At 39.0% G+C, this 26,242-nt stretch overlaps 1 protein-coding gene across 3 annotated transcripts in view; it reads left to right on the top strand.

The window, feature by feature from the left end:
- Positions 1-581: 581 nt before the first annotated feature.
- The window catches only part of VPS8 (VPS8 subunit of CORVET complex), a 300,312-nt gene continuing 274,651 nt past the window's right edge, over positions 582-26,242 (top strand). The window contains exons 1-5 of one of the 3 annotated variants that reach the window (XM_060011002.1): positions 582-605; positions 8,623-8,873; positions 9,668-9,736; positions 15,593-15,723; positions 25,963-26,056. In XM_060011002.1, the coding sequence (XP_059866985.1) occupies positions 8,721-8,873; positions 9,668-9,736; positions 15,593-15,723; positions 25,963-26,056 (447 nt within the window). In that variant the 5' untranslated portion in view covers positions 582-605; positions 8,623-8,720. Of the gene's footprint in view, positions 606-636; positions 690-3,849; positions 3,930-8,622; positions 8,874-9,667; positions 9,737-15,592; positions 15,724-25,962; positions 26,057-26,242 lie in introns of those variants that run through there. The other 2 variants (XM_060011000.1, XM_060011001.1) reach the window with 2 other exon arrangements.

Genomic DNA, 26,242 nt, shown 5'->3' with positions numbered 1-26,242 from the left:
GCCCACGTTATCTACAGTGGTGCCTCTAAAAACCAGTCTGTCCTGAAAGTGTTCATCTTTCTTGAGGAGGAATAAGAGAAATAAACATAGTTCTATCCATTTTAAAGATCTCTCCTTTATTTGAGAGCATATCTCTCCTATACTTTTGCTGTTAAGATGTATTTTTATGGAGCAATGTTGACGGTAAATTAGAAAATAATAGTTGATTTCTAGTGTGTGTGTGTTAATTGTCTTTATTTGGCAAAATAAAAAGCTGGTAATTCTATATTCGTATTTAAAAAGATTAAAATTAAAAATTACTGGTTGGGAATCAACTACCCTTTCTGGGCTGGCTGAAGATAGGTTCACTTTCTTAAATGCTAGATAAATTCACTGACATAGGGCTGGAGGAGGGTTTCTCTTCTCATCTAACGGACTACTATTTATTGGTCTACTCTCCTCCTCTGACGTTTCCACTCTCCGGTTCCTAACGATGTTAATCACGCCAGAAGTCCCTGGGGTGAGACAGTGTATCTCTGGCCCTTTAAATGGGGGCGTGGTGTAGAGGGGCGGACCGCCCAGGAGAGACCCGGGTGAGAAGAGGAAAGCGGAAGCATGGGCACCGGGTAGATACTGCGCGTGCGTGGGGCTAGAGCAGGGGGCGGGTCACGCGGGCTTGGGATCCTGGGCTGGAAAGGCTGAGAGCTCAGGTAACGAATCTCCGGAGAGCGGGCCAACGGGGTGGGGGCAGTGGTGGGGGGCTGTACCCGGGGCGGGAGGAGAACGCGTGCCGGGTCCTTGAGCCTCGGCCCTTTCCCCCGCGCGACATAGGGGCGGCCTTGGAGTGGCTGACCGAGCGGCCCCTGATGGGTTAACAGGACCAGGGCCCACCGTCCGGGCGGGGTTGACTCTGGGGCGGAGGAGAGTGTCCTGTGTTTGGCTTGGAACTTGGGTTAGGCAGTTTCCACTTGTTGGTTCCAAAGAATGTGAAGCTGAGGTGCAGGTGCACCCGCTTCTCCAGATTGTGAGCCTTGGAGGCCGGTAATCACTTCCCTCCCGCAGCGGAACAGGTGTGTAGCCCGCCTTTGGGGTCTGGGGCGCAGGTGTAGGCTCCTCCATCCCTCGAGGCCTGGGATAAGTGTGCTTCCCGAGTGTGAGGCAGAAGCTTAGATGGGGTGATTGGTGCGCACCCTGTGAGGCTCGGTCCAGTTTCTCTCTGCTTGCAACGTGTGCCCCAGAGTGAGGGCAGCAGGGGACACGTGGGTCTCTGATGTTCGAGGCCATTCCTGTGTCCTGGTTAGTTCTCCAAGTGTGGTACTTGGGGAAGGAGTGGTGGGGCAGATGGAAACAGAGCTGCCTAAAATGTTTGGGTGTGTTTCAAAGGAGGAAAGGTGGGATGAAATAGTATCCGTGAGAAAGGTTTCATGGCTACGGGTGGTCAGGAACTGCTGGGGAGCCTTCTCCAAACAGGCATGCCTCCTTCATACCCTGCTAATGTTAGATTGATACTAGAATGGTCAGGAAGGCTGTGTCCTCTACCATACTTCCCGACCCACAGCAAACAAGCCAAACGTGGTCGGTAACTTGTGGTGCCAACTTTACTCCAGATGTCTGCGATTAGGAGATAAATTAAGTATCAGGTGTGTGTTTCAAGTACCTCTAATATAAATGGGGATGGAGGCCCTACATATGTTTGTGTAAGATATGGGTTTGCTCATGGTTAAATTTAAGAAGAGTAGCTATTGAAATCTCTGTCAATAGCTGGTGTGTTCCATAGAATGCAGAATAACGATAAATGGGAGAAAAAATTCTGGTTGAACTATTGGCTTCGTATGTCAAAGAGACATATGTGAGGAAATTTTTTCCAGAGGTCAAGGGAATAGTATGTTGATTATCCTTTATACATTTCCTTTGTACCTGGACCAGCGTCGGCAGGTGGATGTTTTCTGTCTTCCAGAATATTGGGACCTCTTGGTGATTTTTCAACTCTTTCCCACCCTTTCATAGACATATCAACCATTGTGACACCAAATGTCAGTTATGTATGTGAATGAAAAGTAAGGCCTTTTGAACTTAAGTATGTTTAACTTTTGTTTATAGTTTTCACAGAGTTTAGATAACATCTTCTCTTAACCTACAGCTTCGGGTGTCATCTGTATATATTTGTAAGAACAAACTGTTCTATTCTTAAGTGAATTTTGAATTAATGTGTGAATTATCTTCATTCTGTATAACAGCCTTTGTGTTATGTCATCCAGGCTTAAGCACCCTAGAGAGAAACCTCCTACCTCCAATATTTATAAGTTTCAGGGAAGGACACTGGTTGGCCAGATTGGATACAAGAATGTCATGTGCTTATTCTTCTGGCCAAGCAGAGAGGGTATTTGATTGGCAGCACCACCAAAATTACATGGTTGAAGTGGAGGAGGAGCGGTCTTCCAAAGGAAAGATGGGTCTGTTTCTGAAGTCGATGAGTAAGGGTGAAACTTGAGCACCCTCAAAAAGTACCTTGAAGATTGAGTACCCGGGGAAGGAGTCATGTTAGAGACTGATCTCTCAGGAAGTTCAGCACGGCCAGTTTTTGCTCCATGTTGGAACAGGTGAAACGGATTGCCGTGTATGAGGCATGCGAGAAGTGAGACTGACCAAAAAGCCAGTGGATACCCACCCCCTCCCCCCATGCATACTCTGAAGCTTGTAGTTATTGAGTGGAGCGGTATGCAGAGTCCCTGGCTCTGTGTGAATCATTTCTTTTCTTCTCTTTCCATTTGCCGTAGATAATGGTTGAATTCCTATAAATTGAATGAACTTATGATACATTTTCACTGTTTTCATCTTGGCCTATAGGCTGAATTAATGTAAAAAAACAAAATATTTGAAATTCTGGAGTTTGTGTCATGTCATACATGAGCGAAATGATCATTTAAAAAAATCAATGTTAGGGATTAACAAAAAACTCACTTAGATGCAAAGAGGGGAACTTGCAAGGTGGGAGGCTTTTGTGGGCAGAATGACTAGCCATATCTTATTTTGAATGACCAGAACTGCTGTTTAAGGCTCTGGAAGCCAGTGATGCAGTGTTGCTTGGCCGCTTACCTAGGGAGGGAGGGTGGGGGGGAGGTGGTTAGGTGGATGGATTGGTGGGGTGAATAGCTACTATGTAATTAGGCACTGGGAATACAGTGATGAAAAAAGGCAGATATGGTCTTCATTTTCCTGGAACCTACATTCCAGTTGAGGGAAGGGAATGGAGGTTCAGACATGGAAAAATGATTGCAATGTGGTAAGTGTGATAAAAGGAGAACAATGTTATAGGTGCTTAGGAACCTAGTTTAGTTGAGCAGGACAAAAAGAAGCTTTTTTGAGGAAGCAGAGTTTTAGCTGCTATCTGAAGGATGAAGATGATCGTCTGTAGTTGACAGGCCTCATTACATAAAGGTAGAACTCAATTATAACTTGGTTTATTATGGCATAGATTCCTGCATGCTATAAGTCAAATAATATCATCTGAAGCTTAACAATTACAGGTAATAAAACTGGTATATTTAGGCCTTCCCTGGTGGCACAGTGGTTGAGAGTCCGCCTGCTGATGCAGGGGACACGGGTTCGTGCCTCAGTCTGGGAAGATCCCACATGCCACGGAGCGGCTGGGCCCGTGAGCCATGGCCGCTGAGCCTGCGCGTCTGGAGCCTGTGCTCCGCAACGGGAGAGGCCACAACAGTGAGAGGCCCATGTACCGCAAAAACAAAAAAACCCAAAAAACAAAAAACTGGTATATTTAATTTGCAACACAGGTGTTATTCTTACATTCCAATTCTTGTGTTGATCAGCAGATATTTATTGAATGTCTGCCTAGCTATGCAAGTCAGTGAGCCCAGTGATGTGGAGTATACAAAAACACCTGGCCCCATTTCTGTTGTGCAGCTGGGGAGAAAAGAAGTAGTCACATGGTAAGTTAACTAATGAATCAATATAAGGAAAGTGCCAAGCTGCTGTTCAAAAGAAGACATGCATTCTGGATTCAGAGGGTGTTTAGGGAAGGAAGGTTCCCAGAAGGAAGGATGGAAAGAAGGGATTTAGATAAATGGAAGGAAAAGGAAAGGGAAGGTGAATTAGTGTGAGCAGACATGGAGGGAAAGTGGTAGCTATTCTTTTTTTTGGGCTGTGCTGTGTCTTCGTTGCTGCGTGCGGGCTTTCTCTAGTTGCCGCGAGTGGGGGCTGCTCTTGGTTGCGGTGCGTGGGCTTCTCATCACGGTGGCTTCTCTTGCGGAGCACGGGCTCTAGGTGCACAGGCTTCAGTAGTTGCGGCACGCGGGTTCTGGAGCGCAGGCTCAGTAGTTGTGTGTGTCCCTTGCATTGGCAGGTGGATTCTCAACCACTGAGCCACCAGGGAAGTCCTCGAAGTTATTCCTGAAGGACTCTGAATACAAATAATAAGTTTAGTCATAAAGGAGCTGTTATTTTGCTTGGAATGGCTTAGAATTTGGAATTTTATCCTGTAGGCATTGGGGAGCTGTTAAAAAAGAGTCCATTTACCAGAGAAAGATAATAGAAAACAAATAGAAGTTAATTCTGTATTATATTTTTCTTCACAAAACAAACCACGAGAAGATAAAACAAAACAAAGAAATGGAAGAAGAGAAATACTTGGATTGGGAGGACCAGAAACAAAGTTGATGTGTAAAATTGCTTTCATATCATGATTTTGTGATATCTTTTGGGGGATATAGTATATTTAAAAAAAGACAAACTTGATTTGATTTCAGTGTAATTTGAAAACTGTCTCATATAACACTTTTGGGAGGAAGAGATTGTCAGTGAATAAATAGGATCCTGGAACTTGAGAACAGTTGGGAATGTCTGCCAAGGTTAAAAAAACTGGTGGAAGAGTTCCTCATTTACCTGGCCTAATATAGGTCACATTCTAACACATTCTTGTTTCAGGGTCTTTAACTTTAGAAGAATTTGGAAATCTTGAGGAACTTTTAAATTTCTTGAAAACCTAAACTGTGTCCAGGCATTATTCTAAGTGCTTTACAGTCATTATATCATTTATTCTTAACAGTAACTCTGCCAAATAGGTAGTTGCATTCCTAAGAGTCAGGACTCGCAATTGTAAGTGACCCCCACCTCCTCTCCCCACCCCCCCGCCGAAAAAAAGAAAAATTGGGAGAGTGTGTTGGCTTATGTAGCCAAAATGCCAGAAAGCTGTGGCTGGAGCTAACATCATAAAACACTGGAACCTGGAGCCTGAATGATAGCAGGACACTCGTTCCTCCTCGTCTCCGCTTCTGTTTATAGATTGCTTTCATTCTTGCTAGAGAATTTGTACCTAGAGTATAAATTCTGTTGATAGAGGCAGATCTCCAGTGACAGATGCATAGTAGATGTTTAGTTGATATGTGTTGAATAAATGACCTCCTTTTCTGCAGAACAGGATGGGGTGGAGGGTGGGGAATATTGCTCAGCCTTATTATGCATTGTTTAAAGAACAGTGGAAATGGCTCTTCCTTACCAGTTCCATTTTAGTGAATCCTGGTGAAGGACCCTGGCTATATTGTGCAATCTCTGTTACCAGGGGCTTTTTGATTGGCAGCCTCTACAAGAACCACATGGTTTGAAGGAGGCTTTCCCAGAACAAGAGGTGATGCTCTGGGCAAACAGCACAAATGGCCACAATATTTCATCTTACAGATGTAGAAATAGAGGGGCTCAGAAAGGGTAGACAAATTGACCAAGGTCATAGATAGGAATTGGTAAACCCCGATTCAAATGTGGTTTTAATGGACTCTTTGGTTTATGTTCTTTCCAGTTTGCCGCCACATCACACTAACAGGAGCTCGGTGAAGTGAAGGTTGGAAATGAAGTAGGGTAGCGTGGCAGGATGATGTTATTTTTTCAGAGAATGCTTGATTTCTTGAAACTTCTTCAGTGCAGTATTGGTGTTCACAGATGCTGAGCTGTTCTGAGAACCTTTCATTAACTCCAGATAGAAGATTTAAAAAGAACCAGGAAAAAATTGTTTTCCTTTCTGAGTTATTTTGGGGACACAAATGTGAAGAATGAAACATTTTAGGTTATTGAATCATTTAAAGTTTTTGTTCTTGTTATGTGGTCTTTTCCACTATTTAAAAAAATGTGTAAGAATAAAACTTAACTGTACTCAGGAAACACTGAATGTGAATTTGTGCATGCTTGCAAACATTCCTTGACTAATTGAAATCATTTTTGCTAAGTGGTACAAATAAGAGTGAACTTTATTAAGAAGTAATTTGTCATGAGCCAATTCAGTCTTCTTTGAAGAAGGGCTTGTAAACGCTAATATTGCTCCTGCCTTTGGCTCATTGCAAAAGGAGAAGTACATTTAGTACCCGAGATTGGAAAGATGCTTTCAAATGTTGCCAGTTACAGAGTGCCCTCAGTTATGTCTTCTAGGAATGTAGTTGATAGCATGTGTTTGTAGGACAGAGCGTTAGAGTCTATCTTCTGCAACATGTGAAAGGAATTAGTCTGTTTGGTAATGTACCAAATGTACTAGCTAGAAAAGTTGGTTTCAGCTCTTGAAAAATCAGTCTTCATGAGTCTGCATGTCTTTCTTATGCATAGTAGATATTCATTTTTTAAAATATGATAAAAAGAAATATTGAAGGAAGTGAAATTCATTTTAAGTGTACTAAAAAAATGACCATAACCAGATAAAATTGTTAATGAGTTTTGGGCATGTTATTTTATTTTTTAACTTATTATTATTTTTTTTAAATGTTCCTTAAACTCACCAGCATACAAATGTGAGCAGGCACTCTTCCCACACTCAGATTGTATCATGAGTGCATGTTTTTTTTTTTAAATAAATTTATTTATTTTAGGCTGTGTTGGGCCTTCGTTGCACGTGGGCTTTCTCTAGTTGTGGCGAGCGGGGGCTACTCTTCATTGCGGTGCACGTGCTTCTCATTGTGGTGGCTTCTCTTGTTGTGAAGCACAGGCCCAGAGCTCATGGGCTTCAGCAGTTGTGGCGCACGGGCTCAGTAGTTGTGGCTCGTGGGCTCTAGAGCACAGGCTCAGTAGTTGTGGTGCATGGGCTTAGTTGCTCTGCAGCTTGTGGGATCTTCCTGGACCAGGGCTCGAACCCGTGTCCCCTGCATTGGCAGGCGGATTCTTAACCTCTGCGCCACCAGGGAAGTCCCTGGGCATGTTATTTTAAAAAGAACAATAACAACAACTAATTCTCAACTCCCTTTAAAAAAATTAATTCTTTCTGTGGCTCGGAGGTTCTCAGCCTTTTTTTCTGCCTTCACTTCAGTAAGGAATAAGAGTAAGAGAAGTTCGTTTGGTGGGGAAGTTTGGTGGTGGTGGTGATTATGCCCTCTGTGGGCAGTATGTAGTTTGAAAAAGCTTTCTACTGAGAATTACTGCTAGTTGTTGGGTACTGTGGAAAACACCTAGTCTAGAAAACAAAATGACCTTTGTTTTTATTATCATCATTACTATGGCATTGTTTCTATTTTCATATGTTTGCTTCTTTATTCTAAACAGGAAGAGCTAAGTGATGGACTTTTTAAAGTTTGGTTACTTGTAGCCTAATTATAACACAAACTAAAAACATTTAAGGGCAAATGTAATTGTTAAACTTATAATTTTTTTCCCCAAAAATATTTTTAGTTTTCTAGAAATTTTGCAGACAGCTGTTTTCTACACAGCTTTTAAAGTAAACCAGATTATCTGTTTCTTTTTGATATGGTATTATATCATTTAGAGCTGTGAAAAATACCAAAAAATTGCATACATTTCTTTAGTATTTCAGTTTTCCCTGAAAATGTCTGTCTTTAACTAGCCTTCTTTCTAGAACTCTCTAGTCAGCTGTGGAATTTTTTTTTTGGCGGTACGCGGGCCTCTCACTGTCGTGGCCTCTTCCGTTGCGGAGCACAGGCTCCGGACACTCAGGCTCAGCGGCCATGGCTCACGGGCCCAGCCGCTTCGTGGCATGTGGGATCTTCCCGGACCGGGGCACGAACCTGTGTCCCCTGCATTGGCAGGAGGACTCTCAACCACTGCGCCACCAGGGAAGCCCTGTGGAATTATTTTATCCTGGCATCATTGTTGTCTCCCCAATAGATCCGAACCTTTAGATTTGCTAGTGTCCTGTTAAGTGGCTAGCTATCCATTCTGTGCCCTCTGTGTCTGCACTAAGTTCCCTTAGAGGTCTATGGCCCTGTATGGATGACAGTGACAAAACTGGACTATATGCTTATCTTCAAGGAGAACTGGAGATATGCTCAGGTTTGGGAGTGTGAAGAAGGGGTTAATTGCAGCTTTTGGCACCAGTTACCCTCTTGTTCTTAGGTACATAAATCTAGTTGGTACCAGGTCTAGTGGCTGAGCTTGCCCCAAGTCTGTCACTATCACCAGACTTAGGATTTCGGGTGGTGGACCACTTCCTAGACTCCTGAGTCAGATGTTCCTCCTTTGTGCTGCCATAGAAACCCTCCCTGCATATCATAACCCATACCCTAGGATTGATTTCTGTTTGCCTGTAGTCAGATGATTGAGTGAAGAATCAGTTTCCACAGAAGTCTGACCCAGTAAGTCTTTGGAATGTCCAGTTGAGGAAATCTAAATGATAAATATTTTTTCTTTTTTGAAAAGAGATCATCATTCAGTTCATCATGATCTAAGCCCAAAAAACAGAACAAAACAAACAAAAACTTGCTTGGATTGACCGAATACAGTTATTAAAAGTAAACATGGACAATGAACCAGACCATGAAAATGTGGAACAGAGCCTCTGTGCCAAGACTACTGATGAAGAACTGAATAAGTCTCTCAATCTGGAGGCTTCACTTTCAAAATTCTCCTACATAGATCTGGACAAGGAACTGGAGTTCAAAAATGATCTGGTAAAAATTCAGCTTTTGTCAGGTTTGAGGTTTAACCAAAATGTTGGTTAGAGTGTACTTTATGATCCAAAGACTCTAAATATATCATATTTTGCATAGATTAATAGGCATCTCTATACAGTTTTATGCAGTAATATTACTCTTCATTTGTATAGCTCATTACAGTTTATGAAACACTTTAATACATCTTCTCATTTGAGCTTCACAAGCCTGATACTCCATTTTGTGGGGGAAGAAACTGAAGTGCAGCTATGTTGAATGATGTCTCAATATCATAGCGCTAGTGGTAGGTTTAGAATTCTTGTGCAGTGATTTTTTTCCTCATTGATTTGATATTAATAGGTTTTTGTGGCCATGAGACTATTTAATGACAAGTTGTTTGACCTAATCATCCACCACCATAATTTATGAAATACTGAGAAACGCAGTGTCAGTCCTTTGTGTATTGCTTATGGCTTATGTCTAAACTTAGAAAATTAGGGCTTGTCGTAAGAAATGCTGTTTTGTTTAAGAAAGCAGATGCCAAAGCCCTTCAACAGAAGCTTTCTGGAAAGGGCTGTCAGGATGGTGGCATCAGTGCATATTTGTGCTTGATAATCACTGAATATGCGGATAGTCTGTAGTCTTTTGACCTGACCCTTTGTATCATAGATTATTGAGTTGGCTGTCTGTGTGAAGAATTTGGTGGTATGTTTGTCTCTTAATTGATAATGGTTCTAATCAATTAAAACGCCCTCACAGTTATAAGAGGGAAAGCATTATTATGTGAGCATTAATTTCTTTTCTCTGTTTAGATTGATGATAAGGAGTTTGATATTCCTCAAGTTGATACTCCTCCAACACTGGAAAGCATACTAAATGAAGTAAGTATATACTAATGATTGCTATCATTTTATGGCATTGATTTGAATACTTCTGGGTTATAGTGTATGTCTCTAGACCTGCATTGTCGAATATGGGAGCCAATAGTCACATGTGACAATTTAAATTGATTACAGTTAAATAAAAATTAAAACTTCATTTACTCAGTTATACAGGGCACACTTCAAGTGCTCAGTTGTCACATGTGGCTAGTGGCTACTGTAGTGAACAGCATAGATACAAAATATTTCCATTATTGCAAAAAGTTCTGTTGGACATGCTGATCTAGGTTGTGAGCTTCTCAAGGGCAGAAGCTATGTCTTGTTCATCTCTGTGCCCAGTACAATGCCTCATACTTGGTAGATTAAAGAAATGTTTTAGTAAGTGAGTTGAAATACTAAATTCATGACACTTTTGAGATTTGTGTTATGTTTTGATAATGTTATCTCTACCAGTGATATTCAAATAGCTCGTCCTCTGATACAAAAGAGCATCTGCAGCCTTGTAATGCACTTCATCACTGTTCTGTATAAAGAAAACGAAGCCTCCATAGTTTATCTTGTGAATACCATCTCTATTAAAAAGGTTTGTAGAGTTATGAAATGATGTTCCTTTCTGAATTAGCAGATCATAAAGGCTTTATAAAGGAACTCTGTGGAAGTACATGTTGGTGAAGTGTGCCAGTTTTTTTGTACCCTGCATCTGCTGACAGTTCTTCAGCTCAGTCTTCTTGATCTTTAAAAACTTGCTTAAGACTCCCATTGGAGGCTTTAGCTTCTAATTTGAGAAAGATTTTTTTTTTTTTGCAGTACGTGGGCCTCTCACTGGGCCTCTCACTGTTGTGGCCTCTCTCGTTGCGGAGCACAGGCTCCGGACGTGCAGGCTCAGCAGCCATGGCTCACAGGTCTAGCCGCTCCGCGGCATGTGGGATCTTCCCAGACCATGGCACGAACCCGTGTCCCCTGCATCGGCAGGCGGACTCTTAACCACTGCGCCACGAGGGAAGCCCTCAGAAAGATTTTTAAAATCTATTTCAGATACATAGTTGTGTTTTCCAAAAGATAATGATGCAAAGCTTCCTCAATAGAAATGCCCACTGACCCCATACATCTGAGTGGGTTGGGCCCTGGTCTTTATTACTTCTTTATCTATACTTGCAAACTACCTTCTCAGTGAATTGTATCTTTTATTTCTTTTTTAAAAATATCAGCTTGATGTCGCTGTTTCTTTGAATGTATTTTAACTTCAGAAATGTTATGTATGATCTGTGTTAATAAGACTTAAGCGTTTTTAATTTTGACAAAGAAGTCTTTGGTCAATGAAAGAATATCCTGTTACAGTGATGGTTATTTATTGCTTCCTAATATAGAGGAAATCTTTCATTTAGCAATGAAGAGATTAATTTTAGTCAGTTTTGATAACATGATCTTAATCACATATTATTTCAGTTACTAAGTGAAGAATAAAAATAATCTTAGAGGACTGTGTACAAAGCCCTATTTGTACATCTTTATATAATAATGGCAAAGAAAATAATGCTCATGAATGAGACTGTAGTTCATAATGAAGGAAAACTGTCTTTGCAATATTTACTTATCTACTAGTAACAGCAAGTATAGTCATTAGTGGTTTACTGAGAGGATAATACTGTTATCATCCTCAACAGTAATTTGGGTGCCTTGTGTATTTGGGTCATAGTGTTAGATGCTGGGATTATAAAGTGCTGCATGACAGTCTCTGACTTTGAGAGAGAAATAGGACTGGAAATTGGCCAGCTTTCATACCACCAGGGAGCGAGGCAAGGGAATAAGTAAAAGTAAAAATAATTTAAGTTGTAGAATGTTATGAAGAGAAAAAGGGGGAAGAAGTATGAAAGAAAATGATTTTAAGAAAGAAAAAAAAGACAGAAGTAGAAAGTGTAAATAAATAAGCACTTACTTCAGGATACGTGGGTGCATATATTCTATGAAGCTCATTAATAGCAACCTGACGAGGTGCTGGGAAGAAGTGTACATCCAAGATATTTTACAGAAAGAGATGACTGAGACATCCTAAATCTCAGAATTTAGGGCATGAAATAATGTTACTAGGCCTTGTCATCCTTTGAAACTATGCTACTTCTGAGGTTTTTAATTTTGAAATTTTGTTCTCTAATCCTAACAATCCTCCCCCTACCCCCACGTTCTCTTACCGCCATTAAACGTGCTCTTTGACCTCTTCAGGACCAAGTCTCTTGATCCTTCTTAGTCTCCCAGTGTCTGAGAGTAGCCCTGGCTTCACTTCAGTTCTACTGTTGGATTGTGCAGCCAGAAATTTCTTTTGAACTTTTAATTGAGGTACAACATACATATAGAAAAAGTGCACAGGTCGTAAGTGTACTGCTTGGTGAATTTTCACAAACAGAATGCTCTGTGTAACCAGAGTCCAGATGAAGAAATGAAACATTACTAGCACCCCAGAAGCTCCTCTTGTGCTCCTTCAGTACCCAACCAGGATAATCACTATCCTGACTTCTACCGGCATTGACTGCCTTGGCTGCTTTGAACTTCATATAAATGGAATTATACAGTATGTGCTTTTGTGCATCTGACTTACTTCCCTCGATATTGTGTTTTTAGATTTATTCATATTTTTGCTGCATGCAATTGTTCATCCATTCCCATTGTTGTATAAAATTCTTTGTTATATACCATTATTTACTCATTCAACTGTTTATGGGCAGTTTTATAATATCTGGTTTCTGGCTGCTATGAAGAGTGCTGCTGTGAATATCCTTATTCATATCTTTAGATACATACACACATGTGTACACATACATACACACGCACTCACACACACATTTCTGCTGGGTATGTACCTAAGAGTAGAATTGCTAGGTCACCAGGTATGGGCATGTTCAGCTTTGGTTGATACTGCCACAGGTTCCTCAAAGTGGTTGTGATAATATATACTTCCTACAGCGATATATGGAAGTTCTGGTTACCATATCCTTATCAACTTCTGAATTTTTCTCTCTTTTTCACTTTAGCCATTCATACTTGTAGGTGTGTAGTGATATCACATCATAGTTTTAATCTGAATTTCCCTGAAGACTGATGAAATTTGGGTACCTTCGTATGTTCTGGCCATTTGGATATCTCTTTTGTGAATTGCTTTTTCATGTCTTTCGCCCACTTTTCTATTCAATTGATTTTTAAAAAACTTATTTATAAGAGTTCTTTATATTTGATGGATATAAGTTTTTAATAGATATATGTATTGCAAATATCTTCTTCCATTCTGTGGGTTACTTTTTCACTCTCAATGGTTTCTTTTGATGAGCAGAAGTTCTTAGTAGTAGTTCAGCTTATTAAATTTTTCCATTATAATTAGTTTTTTGGTGCGTCCAGTTGAAGAAAATTTTGCAGATTCCAAAGTCATGATGATGCTATCTTATTTTGTTTTAAAATCTTCATTGTTCTGCCTTTCACATTAGATCTACAATTAATCTGAAATTTTTGTGTGTGATGGGGTGCGGTATGAGGCAGCAGCACTTACTGAGCACCATTCTTTTCTGCGGTGTCACTTCTGTTTTAAATCAGGTGATCATATATGTGTTGGTGTGATTTCATGGGTCTTTCTATACTTGCCCCAATAGCACACTCTGATGTCTGAACCTTTATAATAGGTCTTGATATCTAACAGTTTCAAATCTTCCAGCTTTGTTGTTGTTCTTCAAGATTGCCTTGCTTATTCTTGGTCTTTTTCATTTCCACGTAAGTTTGAGAATCACTTTACTAGTTTACACACACACACATACACCCCAGCTGAAGTTTGATAGGCTTATGTAGATTTTGCACATCAATTTGTGAGAATTGATAGCTCTACTGTGTAGCTAGTAATTTTAAATTCAGCCTTATTGATACCCTCAATTCTCTTCCTCATTTTTTCCCCCCCGCTTATCCTGTAAGCCTCAACCCTGGCTTAATTTAGCTAATCTGTTTTCCTTAATTATGTCTCTGGCTGCTTAAGAAAATCAGATAAGATCCTGATTGATTCTCTTGCTTAAGACCTTGGTGCTGCAGTTCTTATTTATGAATTGTTTCTGTTACCTTTCCTTATGGCAGTCCTTCCATTCTTGTACAGCTCTCAAGTAACACAGTAGCTCCTTGCTAACCCTCATCCTGTTCTTAGCAATCTTGTGTGTGGAGATATCTGAAAAACCGTCAGAAATATGGCCTAAACTGCGAGAGAAATGTTGGTACTAAAGATACATTAGCATGACATTAGCATGGAGTCATTAGCATGACATCATACTTGAAACTATAAGTATGGATTAGCTTGTTCATGTAGGAAGTGTGTGAAGTAGGAGGAGACAAGAATATAATCCTGGGGAACAACACCACTTAAAGGTTGGGCTGAGGACAAGTAGAGAACATGACTGATAGAAGAGGCCACATAAGTTGGAGGAGTAGCAAAGAGATGTATTGGAAACCAAGGGAAGAGAAAGTTTCAAAAAGTGGGGCATGGCCAGTAGTGTTAAGTGATGCGTACAGGACAAGAGCATGCTAACGGAAAATAGGCTGGTGGATTTGACTAGTAACTTCAGCAAGAGTAGTAGTCAGTAGCTGGTAATGGGTGGAGAAAGTGGAGGTAATGAGTATGGACTGCTCTGCTCTCTTAAGAATATGAATGGAAATGATAAGGCAGAAGGTAGTCCAGCTGAAAGAGGAGGTAAGATCAGAACTTTTTTCTTTAATGTCTGTTGCCCAGAATCAGCTTGTTCAAAGCTAAACTCATTCTGCTTTATCTGCTATTCTTTTTGCTTTCTTATCTCAGTTAGTAGTATCACCTTTTGCTAGTTGCTCAAGCTGGAAACCTTGGAATCTTCTTTGACTTCTTTCTTAACCCCCCCAACCCCTCAAAACACACTGTTTAAATGGTAACCAGGAATTTTGGATTTTACCTCAGTAATGTCTCTTTCCTTATTCCTTCTCTTGACCCCTTCTGCTGCATTCCTAGACTGAACTCTCCTGTCTTTCCTTGACATTGCAATAGCCATCTTGCTGGTTCTTATTAGTCTCCCTGCCTGTCTCCCCCTCTACCCTCATCCATCTTCATACTGCCCCATTTATCTTTCTAAAGCATGGTTCCCATCATGTGTACATTTTTTAAAGATCTCAGTTGCCTTTCCACTGCCTACTATATATAGTACATTAATTTATTAAGTAAATGAGTACTGATTATGTGTTAGGCATCGTACTAGGCACTAGGGTTACAGTGGTGGACAAATAGGGCCCTCCTATCACCTAGCTTAATGGAATATAAGACTTTTACAATTTGGATCCCAGCTTATCTTTCTAGGATCACCTCCAACTCCTACTCAAATACTCCATTCATTTTAGACTACTTCCTTTTTCATGGGCAAAATTCCTATTATGAAATCACTGTGTTTGCACATGCTGTTTCCAACCCAGAATGCCTTTCTTCTGTCTGCTTGTCGTATTTCTTAAGGTAAACTATCTATAGTCAGGTGGTATTTATTTTCTTCAATTAGCCATTGGCTGTTAGTTAACTAGTAAAGCATCTATACACGTTAGAATTTTAAGAAATATTTGGCAACTAACAATAATATGCATAACTGCTCCTACTTCTTCCAGCTACAAGAAAGAAATTTTTGGAGTGAACTCTTTGTAGGGAGAGATAACTAGAGTTGTAATTTAATTCTGTACTATGCCTCTCTGGTCAACAGCAATGCGTGAAAAATGGGTGAAAAACAGAATAAGCATATGAGTGTTTTGGAGAAACCCATTAACGCCTATTTGACTTATGGAGTATTTGGAATTTTGAATTTATTTATCCATGTTCTTCTAATTTAGACTGATGATGAAGATGATTCTTTTGTTCTTGAAGATCCTACATTGTTAAATATTGATACTATTGATTCTCACTCCTATGATACTTCGTCTGTGGCAAGCTCAGATAGTGGCGACAGGACCAACTTAAAAAGGTAAATATCCTTTTATTTTTTTCTTCTTTTTTTAAATTGAAATATAGTTGATTTACAATGTTGTGTTAATTTCCGTTGTACAGCAAAGTGACTTAGTTATACATATATAGACATTCTTTTTCATATTCTTTTCCATTATGGTTTATCCCATGATATTGAATATAGTTCCCTGTGCTCTACAGTAGGACCTGTTTATCCATTCTATATGTAATAGTTTCCATCTACTAACCCCAAACTCCCAGTTCATTCCCCGCCCCTGCCAAGCAACCACAGGTCTGTTCTCTATGTCTGCGTCTCTTTCTGTTTCATAGATAGGTTCATTTGTGCCATATTTTAGATTCCACATAAAGGTGATATCATATGGTATTTGTCTTTCTCTTTCTGACTTACTTAGTATTGATAATCTCTGGTTACACCCATGTTGCTGCAAATGGCATTATTTCATTCTTTTTTATGGTTGAGTAGTATTCCATTGTATATATGTACCACATCTTCTTTATCCATTCATCTGTCGATGGACATCTAGGTTGTTTCCATGTCTTGGCTATGGTGAATAGTGCTGCTATGAACATAGGGGTGCATGTATCTTTTTGAATTATACTTTTGTTCAGATATATGCCCAGGAGTGGGATTGCTAGATCATATGGTAATTCTGTTTTTAGTTTCCTGAGGAACCTCCATACTGTTTTCCATAGTGGCTGCACCAGCTTACATTCCCACTAACAGTGTAGGAGGGTTCCCTTTTCTCCATACCCTCTCCAGTATTTGTTATTTGTAGACTTTTTAATGATGGCCATTCTGACCAGTGTGGGTTGGTATCTCATTGTGGTTTTGACTTGCATTTCTCTAATAATTAGCAATGTTGAGCATCATTTCATGTGCCTACTGGCCATCTTTAAGTCTTCTTTGGAGAAATGTCTATTTAGGTCTTCTGCCTGTTTTTCAATTGGGTTGTTTGTTTTTTTGTTGTTGTATTGTATGAGCTGTTTGTATATTTTGGAAATTAAGCCCTTGTTGGGTGCATCATTTGCAAATACTTTCTCCCATTCGTTTTGTTTATGGTTTCCTTTGCTGTGCAAAAGCTTGTAAGTTTGATTAGGTCCCATTTGTTTACTTTTGTTTTTATTTCTGTTGCCTTGGGAGACTGACCTAAGAAAACACTGGTATGATTTATGTCAGAGAATGTTTTGCCTATATTCTCTTCTAGGAGTTTTATGGTGTCATGTCTTATGTTTAAGTCTTTAAGCCATTTTGAGTTTATTTTTGTGCATGATGAGAGGGTGTGTTCTAACTTCGTTGATTTACATGCACCTGTCCAACTTTGTCAGCACCAATAGCTGAAGAGACTGTCTTTTTCCTGTTTTATATTCTTGCCTGCTTTGTCAAAGATTAATTGACCATAGGTGTGTGGGTTTATTTCTGGGCTCTCTGGTTAAGCATTCATTTAAATCACACTTGCATACAGTATGGCCTGCTGAAGCTCTGCATAGGAAGTAGAAGGCCCACTCAGGTGGAAATAAAATGCTTGCTAGATCCTGAATATTTAGGCACTGTTGAGGGGAGAGGATAAAAAGGTGGATGACATGACGACTGTCTTCTGTACACACAGTAGGAAGCTATAATAATAGCTGGGGACACCCAGAAGCAGGAGAGCCCTTAGAGGGTGCACACATCACCCCTGGTACAGTGTCTGTGGTGGAAATGTGAGGCTTGGTTTACCTCACCACCTTTCTGTTCCCTCCCTCCTCCCTCCACCACCTTCCTCCTGCTCTCTAAGGACAGCTCCAGTGTTTCTGCATTCCCTTGAAATGGGTTCAGAGGAGAGTCACAGAGATGATTAAAGATTTGGGAAAAGGACTTCTAACCCTATATAACTTCATTTTGGCTGCTTTTCACCTTCCAAATTCTTGGAGAGCACATGAAAAGGAAAGAGAAGTGGAGGAAGCATAATGTAAATACTTTATTGAATTCATGTGTAACTTTAATGTGGCTAAGTTGTTGGTGTATTTTTCCTCGACTTCTTAAATTTTGCCTGTGTCAGTGCTGTCTTCTTTAGGTTGTCAACTCTTGTGGGATAGGGGCCATGGCTGGATATATTAACCTGTTCATCACTTTCTTCTACAAATAAATAACTTAAATTTTTTCAGCTTTATTGAGATATAATTGACATGCAGTACTGTGTAGATTTAAGGTATACAATGTGATTCTTTTTTTTTAATTTTTGAATTTTATTTTATTTATCTTTTTATACAGCAGGTTCTTATTAGTCAGCAATTTTATGCACATAAGTGTATACGTATCGATCTCAATTGCCGAATTCATCACACCACCACCCCCACCCACCGTGGCTTTCCCCGCTTGGTGTCCATACGTTTGTTCCCTACATCTGTGTCTCAATTTCTGCCCTGCAAACCGGTTCATCTGTACCATATTTCTAGGCTCCACATACATGCGTTAATATACGATATTTGTTTTTCTCTTTCTGACTTACTTCACTCTGTATGACAGTCTCTAGATCCATCCACGTCTCAACAAATGACCCAATTTCATTCCTTTTTATGGCTGAGTAATACTCCATTGTATATATGCACCACATCTTCTTTATCCATTTGTCTGTCGATGGGCATTTAGGTTGCTTCCATGACCTGGCTATTGTAAATGGTGCTACAGTGAACATTGGGGTGCATGTGTCTTTTTGAATTATATTTTTTTCTGGGTATATGCCCAGTAGTGGGATTGCTGGATCATATGGTAGTTCTGTTTTTGGTTTTCTAAGGAACCTCCATACTGGCTGTATCAATTTACATTCCCACCAACAGTGCAAGAGGGTTCCCTTTTCTCCACACCCATTTGTTGTTTGTAGATTTTCTGATGATGCCCATTCTAACTGGTGTGAGGTGATACCTCATTGTAGTTTTGATTTGCATTTCTCTAATAATTAGTGATGTTGAGCAGCTCTTCATGTGCTTCTTGGCCATCTGTAGGTCTTCTTTGGAGAAATGTCTATTTAGGTCTTCTGCCCATTTTTGGATTGGGTTGTTCATTTTTTTAATATTGAACTGCATGAGCTATTTATATATTTTGGAGATTCATCCTTTGTCAGTTGCTTCATTTGCAAATATTTTCTCCCATTCTGAGGGTTGTCTTTTCGTCTTGTTTATGGTTTCCTTTGCTGTGCAAAAGCTTTGAAGTTTCGTTAGGTCCCATTTGTTTATTTTTGTTTTTATTTCCATTACTCTAGGAGGTGGATCAAAAAAGATCTTGCTGTGATTTATGTCAAAGAGTGTTCTTCCTATGTTTTCCTCTAAGAGTTTTATAGTGTCCAGTCTTACATTTAAGTCTCTATTCCATTTTGAGTTTATTTTTGTGTATGGTGTTAGGGAGTGTTCTAATTTCATTCTTTTACATGTAGCTGTCCAGTTTTCCCAGCACCACTTACTGAAGAGACTGTCTTTTCTCAATTATATACCCTTGCCTCCTTTGTCATAGATTAGTTGACTGTAGGTGTGTGGGTTTATCTCTGGGCCTTCTATCTTGTTCCATGGATCTATGTTTCTGTTTTTGTGCCAGTACCATATTGTCTTGATTACTGTAGCTTTGTAGTATAGTCTGAAGTCAGGGAGTCTGATTCCTTCAGCTCCGTTTTTTTCCCTCAAGACTGCTTTGTCTATTCGGGGACTTTTGTGTCTCCATACAAATTTTAAGATATTTTGTTCTAGTTCTGTAAAATATGGCATTGGTAATTTGATAGGGATTGCATTGAATCTGTAGATTGCTTTGGGTAGTATAGTCATTTTCACAATATTGATTCTTCCAATCCAAGAACATGGTGTATCTCTCCATCTGTTGGTATCATCTTTAATTTCTTTCATCACTGTCTTATAGTTTTCTGCATACAGCTCTTTTGTCTCCCTAGGTAGGTTTATTCCTAGGTGTTTTATTCTTTTTGTAGTAATGGTATATGGGAGTGTTTCCTTAATTTCTCTTTCAGATTTTTCATCATTAGTGTATAGGAATGCAAGAGATTTCTGTGCATCAATTTTGTATCCTGCTACTTTACCAACTTCATTGATTAGCTCCAGTAGTTTTCTGGTGGCATCTTCAGGATTCTCTATGTATAGTATCATGTCATCTGCAAACAGTGACAGTTTAACGTCTTCTTTTCCAATTTGTATTCCTTTTATTTCTTTTTCTTCTCTGAGTGTGGTGGCTAGGACTTCCAAAACTATGTTGAGTAATAGTGGCAAGAGTGGACATCCTTGTCTTGTTCCTGATCTTAGAGGAAATGCTTTCAGTTTTTCACCATTGAGAATGATGCTTGCTGTGGGTTTGTCATATATGGCCTTTATTATGTTGAGGTAGGTTTCCCCCTATGCGCACTTTCTGGAGAGTTTTTGTCATAAATGGGTGTTGAATTTTGTCAAAAGCTTTTTCTGCATCTATTGAGAGGATCATATGGTTTTTATTCTTCAATTTGTTAATATGGTGTATCACACCGATTGATTTGCGTATATTGAAGAATCCTTGCATCCCTGGGATAAATCCCACTTGATCATGGTGTATGATCCTTTTAATGTGTTGTTGGATTCTCTTTGCTAGTATTTTGTTGAGGATTTTTGCATCTGTATTCATCAGTGATGTTGGTCTGTAATTTTCTTTTTTTGTAGTATCTTTGTCTGGTTTTGGTATCAGGGTGATGGTGGCCTCATGGAATGAGTTTGGGAGTGTTCCTTCCTCTGCAATTCTTTGGAAGAGTTTGAGAAGGATGGGTGTTAGCTCTTCTCTAAATGTTTGATAGAATTCACCTGTGAAACCATCTGGTCCTGGACTTTTGTTTGTTGGAAGATTTTTAATCACAGTTTCAATTTCATTACTTGTGATTGATCTGTTCATATTTTCTATTTTTTCCTGGTTCAGTCCTGGAGCGTTATACCTTTCTAAGAATGTGTCCATTTCTTCCAGGTTGTCCATTTTATTGGCCTAGAGTTGCTTGTAGTAGTCTCTTAGGATGCTTTGTATTTCTGTGGTATCTGTAACTTCTCCTTTTTCATTTCTAATTTTATTGATTTGAGTACTCGCCCTCTTTTTCTTGATGAGTCTGGCTTATGGTTTATCAATTTTGTTTATCTTCTCAAAGAACCAGCTTTTAGGGTTATTGATCTTTGCTATTGTTTTCTTTGTTTCTATTTCATTTACTTCTCCTCTGATCTGTATGATTTCTTTCCTTCTGCTAACTTTGGGTTTTGTTTGTTTTTCTTTCTCTAGTTCCTTTAGGTGTAATGTTAGATTGTTTATTTCAGATTTTTCTTGTTTCTTGAGGTAGACTTGTATAGCTATACACCTCCCTCTTAGAACTGCTTTCGCTGCATCCCATAGGTTTTGGATCATCATGTTTTCATTGTCATTTGTCTCTAGGTGTTTTTTGATTTCCTCTTTGATTTCTTCAGTGATCTCTTGGTTATTTAGTAATGTATTGTTTAGCCTCCATGTGTTTGTGTTTTTTACGTTTTTTTCCCTGTAATTCATTTCTAATCTCATAACGTTGTGGTCAGAAAAGATGCTTGATATGATTTCAATTTTATTAAATTTACTGAGGCTTGATTTGTGACCCAAGATGTGATCTATCCCGTAGAATGTTCTGTGCGCACTTGAGAAGAAAGTGTAATCTGCTGTTTTTGGATGCAATGTCCTGTAAATATCAATTAAATCTATCTGGTCCATTGTGTCATTTAAAGCTTCTGTTTCCTTATTTATTTTCATTTTGGATGATCTGTCCATTGGTGTAAGTGAGGTGTTAAACTGTCCCACTATTATTGTGTTACTGTCAATTTCCTCTTTCATAGCTGTTAGCAGTTGCCTTACGTATTGAGGTGCTCCTATGTTGGGTGCATATATATATTTATAATTGTTATATCTTCTTCTTGGATTGATCCCCTGATCATTATGTAGTGTCCTTCCTTGTCTCTTTTAATATTCTTTATTTTAAAGTCTATTTTATCTGATATGAGTATTGCTACTCCAGCTTTCTTTTGATTTCCGTTTGCATGAAATATCTTTTTCCATCCCCTCACTTTCAGTCTGAGTGTCCCTGCATCTGAAGTGAGTCTCTTGTAGACAGTATATATATGGGTCTTGTTTTTGTATCCATTCAGCAAGCCTGTGTCTTTTTGTTGGAGCATTTAATCCATTCACGTTTAAGGTAATTATCGATATGTACGTTCCTATGACCATTTTCTTAATTGTTTTGGGTTTGTTATTGTAGGTCCTTTTCTTCTCTTGTGTTTCCCACTTAGAGAAGTTCCTTTAGCATTTGTTGTAGAGCTGGTTTGGTGGTGCTGAATTCTCTTAGCTTTTGCTTGTCTGTAAAGCTTTTGATTTCTCCATCGAAGCTGAATGAGATCCTTGCCGGGTAGAGTAATCTTGGTTGTAGGTTCTTCCCTTTCATGACTTTAAGTATATCATGCCACTCCCTTCTGGTTTGTAGAGTTTCTGCTGAGAAATCAGCTATTAACCTTATGGGAGTTCCCTTGTATGTTATTTGTCGTTTTTCCCTTGCTGCTTTCAATAATTTTTTTTGTCCTTAATTTTTGCCAGTTTGATTACTGTGTGTCTCGGCATTTTTCTCCTTGGGTTTATCCTGTATGGGACTCTCTGCGCTTCCTGGACTTGGGTGGCCATTTCCTTTCCCATGTTAGGGAAGTTTTCGACTATAATCTCTTCAAATACTTTCTCTGGTCCTTTCTCTCTCTCTTCTCCTTCTGGGACCCCTATAATGCGAATGTTGTTGCGTTTAATGTTGTCCCAGAGGTCTCTTAGGCTGTGTTCATTTCTTTTCATCTTTTTTCTTTATTCTGTTCCACAGCAGTGAATTCCACCATTCTGTCTTCCAGGTCACTTATCTGTTCTTCTGCCTCAGTTATTCTGCTATTCCTTCTAGTGTAGTGTTCATTTCAGTTATTGTATTGTTCATCTCTGTTTGTTTGTTCTTTAATTCTTCTAGGTCTTTGTTAAACATTTCTTGCATCTTCTCGATCTTTGCCTCCATTCTTTTTCTGAGGTCCTGGATCATCTTCACTATCATTATTCTGAATTCTTTTTCTGGAAGGTTGCCTATCTCCACTTCATTTAGTTGTTTTTCTGGAGTTTTATCTTGTTCCTTCATCTGGTACATAGCCCTCTGCCTTTTCATCTTGTCTATCTTTCTGTGAATGTGGTTTTTGTTCCACAGGCTGCAGGATTGTAATTCTTCTTGCTTCTGCTGTCTTCCCTCTGCGTGATTCTTTGATATATGTATATGTTGTGAAATGATTACCACAGAAGGGTTACTTATCACCTCACATAATTCGCCTGTTTTTTGTTTTTGCAGTGAGAACATCTAAGATCTACTCTCTTAGCAACTTTCAAGTATATAACACAGTGTTGTTATAGTCACCATGCTGTATATTAGATCCCCAGAACTTACTCATATTAAAACTGGAAGTTTATACCCTTTGACCAGCATCTCTGTATTTCCCTCTGCCCCTGGATGTCACTATTTTAGTCTGTCTTTCTGTGAGTTTGGCTTTTTAAAATTCCACTATAAGTGAGATCATACAGTATTTGTCCTGCTCTGTCTGATTTATTTCTTGTAGCATAATGCCCTGAAGGTCCATCAGTGTTGTCACAAATGGCAGGATTTCCTTCTTTCTCATGGCTGAATAATATTCCATTGTGTGTGTGTGTGTGTGTGTGTGTGTGTGTGTGTGTGTGTGTGTATGTGCATACACATCTGTATCCATTCATCTGTAGATGGACATTTAACTTAGGTTGTTTCCGTATCTTGGCTATTTTGCATAATGCTGCAGTGAACATACGAGTGCAGGTATCTCTTTGAGATAGTGATTTTGTTTCCTTTGAATATACAACCCAGAAGTGGGATTGCTGGATCACATGGTAGTCCTAGTTTCAATTTTTTGAGGGACCTCCATGCTATTTTCCATAGTGACTGCACCAGTTTACATTCCCACCAACAGTGTCTGGGGATTCCTTTTTCTCTGTATCCTCACAAATGCTTATCTTTTGTTTTTTTGATAATAGCCATACTAATGGATATGAGATGATATCTCATTGTGGTTTTCATATGCATTTCTCTGATGATTAGTGATGTTGAGCACATTTTCATGTACCTGTTGGCCATCTGTTGTGTTCCTTGGAAAAATGCCTATTTAGGTCCTCTGCGCATTTTTTTACTCAGATCGTTTTTTGCTCTTGAGTTATAAGTGTTCTTTATATATTTTGGTTATTCACCCCTTATGGGGTTAATGGTTTGCAGATATTTTTTCCTATTCCATAGGTTGCCTTTTCATGTTTTGATTGTTTCTTTAGCTGTGCAGAAGCTTTTTAGTTTGATGTAGTCCCATTTATATATATTTATATATATTATATGTATATCTGCTTTTGTTGCTTGTGTTTTTGGTTCCATACATAACCAAAAAATTGCTGCCAGTACCACTGTCAAGGAGGTTTTTCCCTTTGTTTTTTTCTAAGAGCTTTGTGGTTTCAGGTCTTATGTTTAAGTATTTAATCTGTTTAATCTTTGTGAGCGGTATAAGGTAAGGGTACAGTTTCATTCTTCTGCATGTGATTACCTAGTTTTCCTAGCACCATTTATTGGAGAGAATATTCTTTCCTCATTGAGTGCTCTTGGCTCCTTTGTCGAATATTAATTGACAATATATGCAAGTGGTTATTTCTGGGCTCTCTGTTTTGTTCGTTGATCTATGTGTCTTTTATAATGCCAGTACCATCCTGTTTTGATTACTGTAGCTTGAAATAGAGTTTGAAATCAGGAAGTGTGATGCCTCCAGCTTTGGTCTTCTTTCTCAAGGTTACTTTGATTTGGATCAGTTGTGTTTCTATAAACTAACAATGAAATATATAAAAAAGTAATAAAAATCTCATTTACAGTGGCATCAAAAGCAATAAAATACTTAGGAATAAGTTTAGGAACAAGGAGGTGAACGAGCTGTACACAGAAAATTATAAGAATTGATGAATGAAATTAAAAAACACAAATGGAAAGATATCCCATGTTCATGGATTAATTAAAATGTTCATACTACCCACAGCCATGTATAGATTCAGTGCAATCCCTATCAAAATTTCAATAACAAATTTTTTCACAGAAAAAACAATCCTAAAATTTGTATGGAACCATTATAACGTAAATGTTTTGGATGATTTGGTCACTACCTGCTTAAAAGCTGTGGTGTCTTCTTTTTGCCTGCATAGTAATGTCAGAACTGCTTTGCATGGCATCAGTCTGAACCCTGCTTACCATTTTGACATTATCTCTGAGCACTCCCACTCCTGTCCTCCTGGTCCATGCCTTTTGTGTACTTACATTCTCCACACACTGTGCACCATTACATCTTCATATTATTGCTTGTGCTTTTTTGTTGTCTGACAGACTCCTAGTTATCTATCAAGGCCAGCTCAGATGCCTTTTCTTTTCTATAGCTCTCCCTAATAGCTCCCTAATAAACAGGATTAAACTCTTCATTTCATTTCTGCAGTGCTTTATTTATTTTTCTTTTCTAACATTTATCCTTTAATTTAAGAGTGAGTTACTCATTAGTCCCTCTAGCTAGGATATGAGGTCCTTGAGAGTAGGAGCTTTGACCTTCTTATTTTTGTATCCCCAGAGCATACGTTTAGTCACATAGGGTAGGTGTTCAATGTTTGGTAAAAGTTAAATTATTTTTTGTACAGTGATGCGTAGGTTAAGTGAAAGGAGCATCAGAGAATGAGTAATGAGTAGGGAATTTGAGGCAGTTGGTTGGAGAATGAGAGGGTCGTTATAGACAACAGGAGGGCAAGAAAGGTGGCAAAGGTGGAAGGCAGGTAGAGGTAATGTAGACATGTGAGCAGGGGTGCTCCATAGGCAACCTTCTGATGAGTAGCAGAACCTCTTGCTGTATTTCTTAAGGTGGGCAAGAAACAGGTTGAATCAGTGAAAAAGAAATGGTGGCTTTATTCATTTTCCTGCTTGTGCTTCTCTGAGGCTCAGGGTGGATTCAGTACATTTTAACGTGAGACTGTTAGACTTTATACCTCTTTGCAAACCAGAGCTAACAAAGTAATACAGTGTTTTATGCTTTTCTCGTTTTTATTTTTTCTTCTTTCAAAGTTTTAAAGACCCTGCCTCTTCAATTTTTTTTTCCAATTCTTAAACATTTTCCTTTTTTTTTTCTTTTTAAGAAAGAAGAAATTACCTGATTCTTTTTCACTCCATGGATCAGTTATGCGACATTCACTTTTGAAGGGCATTTCTGCCCAAATAGTGTCTGCAGCTGTAAGTATTTTGTTCTCTTCCCCCAACTTTATAACCTGCAATGGCATAATGAAGTAGGAATGAGCATAAAACAAAGCATAGCACTTCTCTTGGCCCGAGGCTTAAGAAAAATAGAATCTGGCTTTCATGGGTTTTGTGTGATTATTTTTGACTCATAAGACATAGCTACACATCTTGACATAGAAA

This window comes from Delphinus delphis, chromosome 4, assembly GCF_949987515.2.
Source record: "Delphinus delphis chromosome 4, mDelDel1.2, whole genome shotgun sequence".
Lineage (NCBI taxonomy): Eukaryota > Metazoa > Chordata > Mammalia > Artiodactyla > Delphinidae > Delphinus > Delphinus delphis.
Note: the sequence above shows the minus strand (reverse complement) of the source record. Positions and strands in the feature narration are given on the sequence as shown.